The 10399-nt window shown below is 42.8% G+C and overlaps 1 protein-coding gene across 1 annotated transcript in view; it reads right to left on the bottom strand.

Moving 5' to 3' along the window:
• Positions 1-2465: 2465 nt before the first annotated feature.
• MRPL2 (mitochondrial ribosomal protein L2) overlaps positions 2466-10399 on the bottom strand; it is a 443294-nt gene continuing 435360 nt past the window's right edge. The window contains exon 6 of the mRNA XM_044087913.1: positions 2466-2554. Within this exon, the coding sequence (XP_043943848.1) occupies positions 2466-2554 (89 nt within the window). The remainder of the gene's footprint in view (positions 2555-10399) is intronic.

The following is a 10399-nucleotide window of genomic DNA, read 5'->3' as shown; positions in this document are numbered from 1 at the left end:
AGAATCTGGTACTCTGTAATACCTGTCAGGTTTACTGGGAGCAGGTGGGAGGGTGTCAGGGGCTAAGCTGGATTCATGGAAATCATCATCCATCACTTCTAAAATAGGAGGGATGGCCAAGGATCTGTGCTGGGGCAGGTCCAGAAACTCTCTAAGTCTTTTCTTAGACTGGGGGAAATCCTGAGATTTCTATTGGAAATGTTCCCTGAGGGTGTGAAGAGTTTCCCCAAAGGAAAGATCTTCTGGTGGGGAGGCAGAAGAAATGGATTCCTCTGCATCTGAGTCCTCATAAGCAGTCAGAGGTAGTTAACCTCTTCAAAATCTGAACAGTCAGATTCCTCAGAATCCTATTCTGTCATAATTTCATGGGAAGGGTGTCTTTTCCTTTTAGAAGATGTGGACTGACTACCCCTGATAAGAGAAATGAGATCCTCCTCCATTTTAAGCATTTGAGCTTGTGGTGGTGGAGCAGGAGCAAGATGGTGGCTAGAGGCAAGTTTTCTAGGAGTGGCCTGGCTTCTAGGCCTAAGAGTATCCATCGGTCTGAGAAAAACAGTAGTTGGATAAGAAGACGCCAGTTTTTGTCTAGATTCGGTAGTGCGAGAGGCTTCCTCAGAAGCTGGTGCCTGCGTCGTGGTTCTGGACCCAACCGATGCAGAAACAGCCAAAGGCTTGGAAAACAAAGAAGATTTCTGAGGCATACCGGACTCCCAAAGGGTCTTGGTAGAAACCTGCATTAGATACTGAATCGGGCATCAGGGGCTGCGAAAGTGCCTCACTGAATTCCGGAGAACTGATGACCTGCTTAGCGGTAGAGTCAGCAGAAGGCTTAGCTTTGTGTGGTCTGTCTCTATCTTTATATTTGCATTTTTTCAGAATGTCCCCATATTGTTGGCTGACAGATGCCATTTCGAAATGTGAAGACGGAAGACAAAAATACCTGTCTACAATAAGAGCTATGGTGAATGGTCCCTGCGTTAAAGAGGGCACAGAACCGGCAATGGGGGACGTTGTGGTCTGGGCCTAAACAAGTGATGCACTATGAATGGAAGTCTCGGTGTGGGATCTGCTTTCAACAGGTGAGACAACTATTAACTTTTTCGGACATCGGTTAGTGCAAGAAAAAAGGATCCCAATGGGGTACTTAGCTTTAGACATTTTCAGCTGAAATTCTAACTCTGGTAGCGACTGACTGGCACACTTGCGAACTGTTTCTGCTACAGGCTCCACAGCAAGAAAGACTGATGTAATGGTGTCTGCTGCCTTGCTTTATAGCACTGATGACCTGACATCAGACTACAGGTGATGGCAGCCGACGTAGAAAAACAGTGACTTTGGTATTCAGGCCAGTCGAAGGCTACCACAGCAGGAATAACCCACAGGTGATGACTGCAACAGTGAAACATGAAGAACATCAGAATTGTCTTCATGTTCATTGTGATAGGTGGAGCCAGGATTAGGATGAATGTCTCCTCCTAGAGGGATTTGAGAATATTGGAGAATTGTTGATACGTGATACTTGTACTAATGTGCAAATATGTTCATAGATTAGTACTAGGCTAACTGCTCTTGTGAGTCATTTTAAGTCTAGCATGTCAGAAAGGCTCTGCACCTTGCATCTGTAAGGTAAACACGTTAACCATTATGCCAACCTCCCGAACCTCAACCTGTCTCTAGACTGATAGCTGAAGGAAGACACACACACACACACACACACACACACACACACACACACACACACACACACACACACACACACACACACGTTGACTGCTGTGAGATTAAAACCCCTACCTATCTAGTTACACAAGCTGCTGAACAAAGTACTTAACACTAGCTCCACTATGCAATTAGTAACAAAGCCAACTCCTAATTGAAAGCAGAACTACACCCAGTACAGAAGGCTGTGCTTCCTGCATCTCTTATTTTTTATAATTAATTCTGATGTCACTGCATACTGGAGTTAAAGGGAAATGCTGCAGCAGCTACCCTTCTGTTAATTTATTTTTACTTATGAGCACTTTGTTCTTTTCTACCCCGTTCATGCAAAAACATAAAAACCTAGATATAAAAAGGCTTGAACACATTCTGACTGAAACCACTCCCACACTTCACTACATTCTCTAAAACAAATATAGGCTATAATAATTTACCCATTATTCTAAATTTACAATAACAGAAATCATATTCTGTTTCAAAAATATCAGAGCCATTCTAAATAAATAATCCCAACCTACTTAAACAACTGTTAACTTACTTGCATGTGTCTGTGATCAAAAGCAGTGTTATCCCACAATCTGTTTCAGACTAGAAGTATATCCACATACAAACACATTAGCTACATTCTCTGAATAACACTGCAGTCTTCCACATCACTCTGGACAATATAGCCTAGCCCCATGGAAAAGCTATATGTGCGGATGCCAAAATTATATATCTAAAACAATTCACAGCCTCTTATAGCCTTATCTTAAACTTACCTGGACCTGTCTCTTGGATGGCAGTTGTACAATTGCTGTCCCATTTACTTTTCTTAATAACACTCCACATGTTCCTGCAAAACAGAACAAAATTCAATGGAAGTACAGTTTAAATGTTGTTTTCCTTTTTTTTTTTTTAAAACTGTTGACTGAATGAAGCACATTCCTTTGTTCTATATCCGTAACCAGGAAAACATTCTTCTCTGATATTCATAGTGGAACAAGTAGCATCAGAGAAACATTGTCTGCATATTCACATCTCTACCTTAAACAAGTATTACTTTATAATCCTTACAGACCCTGGACTTGCAACACACACTGCCATTAGAATATAAGACTTCTATATATTACTACCAGTGGAAACAGATTTCTACTCTGCTTACTTCAGCTATAGTTAGTTTACTGCATTCCCAAGACTAAGATTGCTAAGGCCAGCTTGGTCTATGTTGGCTCTATATTACTGATTTGCTGTACATGGACAGCCGTGATTACACACTGTAACTAGAGAAATTATAGCCTTCTTAAGCATCCTTCTCACATCAGAAAGGTACTTAGCAAACTTTTGTTAATTACTAATACCCATTAATCGTACACTACTGTGTAACAATAGATAGTGCTGGCCACCACAGAAACCACAGAACAGTGGCAGGAACTAAAACGGCTTTAAAAGCTGTTCTTAGATGGTTATTTTGCTCTGTTACACTTCTACACAAAATAATTAGACAGGGTGAAGTATTTCACAACTTTTAAAGCTGTTAGTTCCTCAATGAGGCATGTCACTTCTGTCATAACACTAAGTGTCTTATGGCTTTCAAACCTGTAAAAAAAGAAGTTATGTACTCACCATAACGTTCCATCTGAGTAGTAGTTCTTCATTTGTTTTCAACCTGTGAGTTCACGAATCCTTATCGGATCCGAACTCGGCCGCATACCCAGCATCTGATCCAAGCTCACAGCTCCTCCCCTTACCCATAATTCCCCTGTCTCCTTCCTCCCTTCAGATCGAGTTTGCTGGCCAATCCATTACTCACACCTAACCCAACAGGACCTTGTCATTACCAGAAAAAAATTCCTGAACAAAGAGAGGGACAAAAGGGCACCCCGAAGGTGTCCACCTTCTACAATTATTTAGCCAACAAGCAGTTTATACAAGGCGGGGGAAGGAGGGGGGATGATTGAAGGCAAATGAACAACTACTCAGATGGAACGTTATGGTGAGTACATAACTTCTTTACCTGAAGTAGTTGTCTTTATTTCATCTTCAACCTGTGGGACAGAGTCCCCAGCTACTAAACACCTAAGAGTCCCTCACGGAAGGATATTCCGCAGCACAGTGGAGCCAAAGGATGCCCAGTTACTGGATATGATGTCCAACTTATAATGTGAAATGAAGGCATGAGATGAGGACTAAGTAGCAGTGAACAAGTATCATCCAACGAAACTCTGGAACAAAAAGCCGTAGAAGTGGCCATAGATCTGGTAGAATGGGCTTTCACCTGTCCTGGTGGGGAAATCCCCCTGAAAGAATACACTTGAATGATACAATGGGAAATCCAATGGGCAATAGTAACTTTGGAGACAGGTTTCCCTATAAAGGGTTTGTAGTAAGAAATGAAAAGCTGGTCAGATTTACGAAACGCTTTTGTCCTGTGTAAATAGAAACGTGTAACTTTGTGTACATCCAACAAATGCAATTTATATTCTCCCTTATTTGGAAAATTTGGAAAAAATAACGGGAGATTGATCATCTGAATAATGTTGGCCTCTGAAGCTACTTTGGGAAGAAAAGATGGATTAGTGTGCAAAGACACTCTTGTCCTTATGAAAAATCATATAAGGGACTTTGACCAATAGGCCTTGAAGTTCCGACACTCTCCTGGCAGAAGTAATGGCAAATAAGAATGCAGTCTTCCAGGACAGAAACTGCAGATCCACCGAAGCTGCAGCTTCAAAGGGAGGGGGCAAACTAAAGCCTGAAGCACTAATGTAAGATCCCCACAGTGGCATAGGATCCTTCACCGGGGGTCTCAGAAGAAAGGTACCTTTAAGGAAAGTCTTGCAAAGCTTTGAAGATGCCAAGGTAGCCATATTTTTTCCCATATGAAAATTAGAAATTGTAGCCAGTTGAACTTTGACTGCGGATAAACTGGCACCTAGCTGAAAAATCCCGGATAAGAATTCCAACACCACAGAAACTGGATCAGTAAATGGATCCAATGTATGCTGCAAAGCCCATATAGAAAAACGTTTCCACTTGCTATAGTATACCTTCCTGGTGGAAGACTTATGAGCCGCCACCAGAATTCTTTTGACGGGAGAAGATAAACTGGGAGTCCTGATAATCACGGAAACTGCAGCAACCAAACAGTGAGCTTTAGACTGTCCCAGTCTGGATGGGGAATCCCTGAGGGATGAGAAATGAGATTCGGAACTGGATCCAACGTCCATGGTGGAGCCACCAGATGAGGCCACAGAGAGGGAAACCAGACTTGGCGAGGCCAGAATGGGGCAATGAGGATCAAAAAGCTCCCCGGCCTGTGAGCTTTCTGAAGAAATTTTGGTATCAAGGGTAGAGGAGGATAAGCATACACAAGACTGAGAGGCCAAGCATAAATCAAAGCATTTCTGGGGCCTTCCCCCTGAGGGGGATTCAGAGCAAAGAACTCACTAAATTTCACGTTGGAAGGAGAGGCGAATACATCGCAGCAAGGCTGACCCCACTTGTGAAAGATCTGTTCCACTACTGAAGGATTCAGAGACCACTCGTAAGGCATCAGGATAGATCTGCTGAGACTGTCCGCTAGAATGTTGGACGTTCTGGAATGTGCATTGTCACCAAAAAACAGCCGGTGGAGATCACCCATTCCCCATGCTTTCATGGCTTCAAAACAAAGAGGGTAAAGATCTAGTTTCCCCCTGTTTGTTGATGTACCAGACAACCGACATATTGGCTGTCTGGTCAGCAATCGTTCCTGAGGGAAGATGGGCATGCAGAGCCTCCAACACAAGAAGCACCTCCCTCATCTCCAGGGCGTTGATATGCAAACTGTTCTCATAGTGGGACCACATGCCTTGAACTGTCCTTCCTGAGCAATGCCCCCGCACCCCTACAGGAAGGCATCCAAAGTCACCATGGACTTGGGGAATGGTGGGAGAAAAGGACGTTCCTAGACCAGGTTCGGGGAATGAATCCACCACCGAAGAGAGTCCCTGCACACTCGAGAGATTCAAACAGGATGAGATAACGGGAGATCTAACAGGGACCATTGTAGGGAAACGGTCCACTGAAAGATCCGCATGTGAGGATGTGCAAAGGGTAAAAGACTGATCATGGCTGCCATGGACCCCAGTGCCCGTAGTATTACTTCTGCTGTTGGACAGTGAGTTTAAAGAACATAAAGAACATATAGCTTTAGACTGCGTATCCTGTCTGGAGTAAGGAAAACTCTTGTCTGAATTGTGTCTAGCCAAGCCCCAATGAAGTCTATGGTTTGAACTGTGGCCAGAGATGATTTGCTGAGATTGATGGTGATGCCTAACCTCTGGGCTAGTAGAAGAAAGGAATCCCTTGCTTGACAGAGTTGATGCTTGAAGGGGCAGCAAGGAGCCAATCATCCAGGTAGGGGAAAACCTGAATGCCCTGGAGTCTCAGGTGAGCCGCTACTACTGACATCACTTTGGTGAACACCCTGGGGAGCACTCTGTACTGATAATGATTGGCTTCTAGCCAAAGGTGGAGAAAGCTCTGACAGCACCTGTCCATCTTAATATGATGGCACGCATCCTGGAGGTCGTTCAAGCACATCCAGTCTTTCTCCTGCAGAAAGGGCAGGATAGACTGAAGTGTGGCCATCCGGAATTTCGCCTTGGCCACTGACAGGTTCAAGGTGGATAGATCCAAAATGGGTCGTAGGTCCTCCATTTTCTTTGGCACCAAAAAGAACCTGGAATAAATGCCTGATCCGGAGTGGTCGAGGTGGACGGTTTGGATGACTCGCTTTCTTAACAGCTTTGCTATTTCCTCTGCTGCATTCTTCCTGTGCACTGGTGGAACATCCAGGAGGTGTTACAGTGGTAGAGGTGGCTCAGGAGGAATGGGATTAAATAGCCTCTGAATATAATCTGCACCACCCAATGATCTGTTGTGATGGACTCCCCTTCCGTAAGGTGTAGCAATAACTGGCCCCTGACTGCTTCCAGAGATGAACAGTCAGGCAAACCTTCAAGGCTGCTGCTCGGGTCAGTCCCAGAAAGGTTCTCGAGACCTGTAATTTTTCAGACACCCTCTGCCTCTAGGGCGACATCTACCATATCCGCCTCTGCCCCTGGGGGAAGGTGAATCCCGAGCGTCTCGGGGAAAAGTCTGAGATTTCCAGAACCACATCTTCTTGGTCCCTCACTAATTCCTAGAGAAGGATTGTTGAGGGGCAGAGAAGTGGATTCCGATGGCAGAGTCTTCCCGTCCTTCTCACTCTGAACTCAAGTCTCACATGCCAAATTTCCAAATAGGGAGGAATCATTGTACGGGCCATTGGGGAATGACATCTTAACAGGTTCTAAGAACTGACAGAGATGGAACCAGGTGTGTCGCCTGATGGCAACGCCTGTGCCAGCTGCTCTAGTGGCTCCCTCAGTAGCATGGGAGAGGAGATGCATAGAAGTGTTTGCAATTGACTTTACAGTGGCCATATCAGCGGAGAACCTTTTCTTGTCCTCTGTCGACATGGACTCCGGGGTCAACTCAGCAATCTCCTTCACTAGGTCTTGCTGCAGCCGAATCACATGTGCCATGTAATTCAGCGCTCTTATGGAAAAAGTCACTGAAGCATACACCTGCTTCCCGAAGCAGTCCATCGCCCTTGACTCTCAGTCTGGAGGATGAACCATAGAGTTCTACTGAGCGAGCTCTTTCCTAGTTATAGCTGCCACCACCACAGCATCAAACAGGGACCCCTTATTCCAGTGTGACCTATCTGAAGGTGGACTCAAAACTTTATCTTGATGTTTGGGGATGGGCTCCACCATGTCCAGTTCCTTCCACGCCCGAGATGTGATCAGGTCCACTAAAGGATCTGTGGGAGGGGACACCCAGGAAGTAGAGGGTCCTGCGCCAAATGCCTTGAGGAACACTGATTCGTCCGAGGTAGGTTTCTGAGCAGACCCCCACCCCCCACCCCTCCTTGCTGGCAAAGGAGTTCCATGATATCTCCAAAGGAGACATCCTCAGGGGGTGACTGGGAGAACCTTCCCCTTCCTCCAAATTGGTGTCTTTAGTGGGTGACTCCAGTGGGGAGTCTAAGTGCCTCCTTTTGCATGTGCATTTCTGAGGGATCTCCTCAGTGGGAATCTCTGGGGAAGACTCAACAATGTCCTAATGCTCCCAAGCAGAAGCTTCCTGAGACAAAATGGAGGCAGGCTGTCCCTGAGATGGCAGGATGGCTGGAGCCATACCCAAAACAGAGGTAGTTGGGGTGGAGTCTGAGGACGAAATGGTCAAGGGTCTCAACGAAATCGAGAGATCTCTCTCCACCACATCGAAAGCCGAAGGGGAACGGACATTGTGAGAAAGGCCAACAGGAGCCATCACCCTCTGAAGCCTTCAAGCACCAAGATACCGACAGGAAGGCTGTGCTCTGACACACTCAGAGCCGACATCAACCCCTGGGATCCGACGCCGATGCTACGGTTCTGACAGCTTGTCGGATCCGACCTGCTCAAAGTCACAGCCAGCGTCAAGGTGCAAGGTACTATAGGTGCCAACCCCTGGAGTCCTCGGATCCAAGGCCTCCGAAACCGAAAGTCAGATTGGAGAAGAAGGTTTTTGGATGACATAGTTATTCTATGGTCAGGGGGGGTAAAACAATTAGAGGAATTCAAATTATATTTGGAAGGAACCACTACTTTTTTAAGATTTACCTTTCATGTATCTACTGAAAAACTTCAATTTCTAGACTTGGAAATATACAAGAAGGAAGATAGGTTTGTATCAAAAATATTTAGAAAACCTACCTTTTGTAATTCCTTTCTTCATTTTCAAAGTGCCCATACCTATTGGTGTAAAAAGAATATTGTGAAAGGGCAATATGTCCGAGGTAGTCGTATGACTACCTCTGAGGATGATTTTAATGATGAATGTAAATTATTAAACAAAAAGTTTTTAGAAAAAGGATATCCCCAAGAATTCATCAGGGGAATACAAGATGAAGTTTTTAAGGGAAGAGAAGGTAGATTTAGACCTATCTGAAGCAATAATAAATCAGATGAAATTTCTTGCGTTGATTCCACCCCCACAATACAGGAAACTGACTTTACATATACCTTGGTTCTTGAATACAATGCCTTTAACACCAAAGTTACAAGGAAAATTGTTGAAAGAGAATGGTCCAAATTTATTAATTTTACTGATTTGGACCAGAAAGAAATGTCTAGGTTGTGTACAAAAACTCCCGATCATTTAAAAATATGTTGGAGAGCAAAGGTCTCCCAAGGAATAAGAAGGTTAGGAAGGGTACTTACAAATGTGGACGTTGTGCACACTAACAATATAGTGGATATGGAAAAAGTTTATTTGGAAAGTAGACAAAAATGGATCAAAAGTGCAGACTACTATAATTGTGAAACTAAGGGGGTAGTATACATAAGTTTATGTTCAGAATGTAATGCTTTTTATGTAGGAAAAACTGAAAGGGTGTTAAAAAAGAGAATATATGAACATAAATATGAAATAGCTACAGGACAACGCTCTGTATAAACATACCCTGGTTTGTAAGGATGCTAGACTTTATTTCATGGTTTTAGAGCAGGTCAAAAAGGACTTAAGGGGTGGATTATGGGAAGAAAAATTAGAATCTAGGGAACTATGGTGGCAGATAGCCCTTGATTCAACAAACTTCCCAGGTTTAAATGAATTTATTTCTATTGTGCCTCTTAAAATTGAAAGCAGGGATTTTGTAAAATAATAGATGCAATTTTTATTTTCACCAGTAGATGGCAGGACATATATATATATATATATATATATATATATATATATATATTTATTTTATTTATTTTTATTTTATTTTACATGACCGGGCTAGTCCAACTGGATATATGTCCATTTTCAGTAGAGGCCCGGGGAGAAAAGCTCCACTAGTTATACATTTTCACACAAAGGCATAAAAGGTTACATAACAATCATAAGAAATAAAACAAAATAAAATGGATAAAAAATTAAATATAAAATTGTTAGTTAAAATTTTTTTTTTTTTTTTTTTTTTTTTATTAAGGGTAATGGTAGAGAAAAGAGTTAGCATTAGTCTGGAATAGTGCAGGAGCAAAGCCAGTGTTTATTGAGATAAACTTTTAGTTGGTGTTTGAAGAGTTGGAAAGAGGTTAAAGAAGTGATATCAGAGGGTACTTTATTCCATGCTTTTCCAACAGAGTTGGAAAATAAACTGTCACCTGCATTATTGTTAGGTTTGGTAGTATTAATCAGAAGTTTATTAGAAGAACGAAGTTGTTTCAGGTTGTTATATGGAGAAATAAGGCTAGAAAGTATTGGTGTGTTGGTTGGCTGATATAGAATCTTATAGGCAATTAGGATCTGTTGCAGTATAATTTGGTTAGGAAGTTCTATCCAGCCTAGTTCTTTTAGGTTTAAGCAGTGATGAGTTCGAAAAGGAGATCCAGCAGCGAATCTAGCTATGTTGTGATAGGATGTTTCTAGTTTCTTCATGTTGTTTTTGGAAAGATTAGTGTAAATGGGGGAAGCATAGAGAAGAGTGGAGATTAGGTGAGATCTAGCAATGGTGGACCTTGCTGTGGGTATTAGGAAAGGTTTGATTCTATAAAGGGATCCTATTTTTTTATAAACTAATTTTATGGTGTTATTGATATATATATATATATATATGTATATAAATGTTTCTTTCTTTTTT

This window comes from Protopterus annectens, chromosome 1.part0 (genome assembly GCF_019279795.1).
Source record: "Protopterus annectens isolate FY-2018-M chromosome 1.part0, PAN1.0, whole genome shotgun sequence".
Classification (NCBI taxonomy): domain Eukaryota; kingdom Metazoa; phylum Chordata; order Ceratodontiformes; family Protopteridae; genus Protopterus; species Protopterus annectens.
This window is presented reverse-complemented; position numbering and strand designations above follow the sequence as displayed.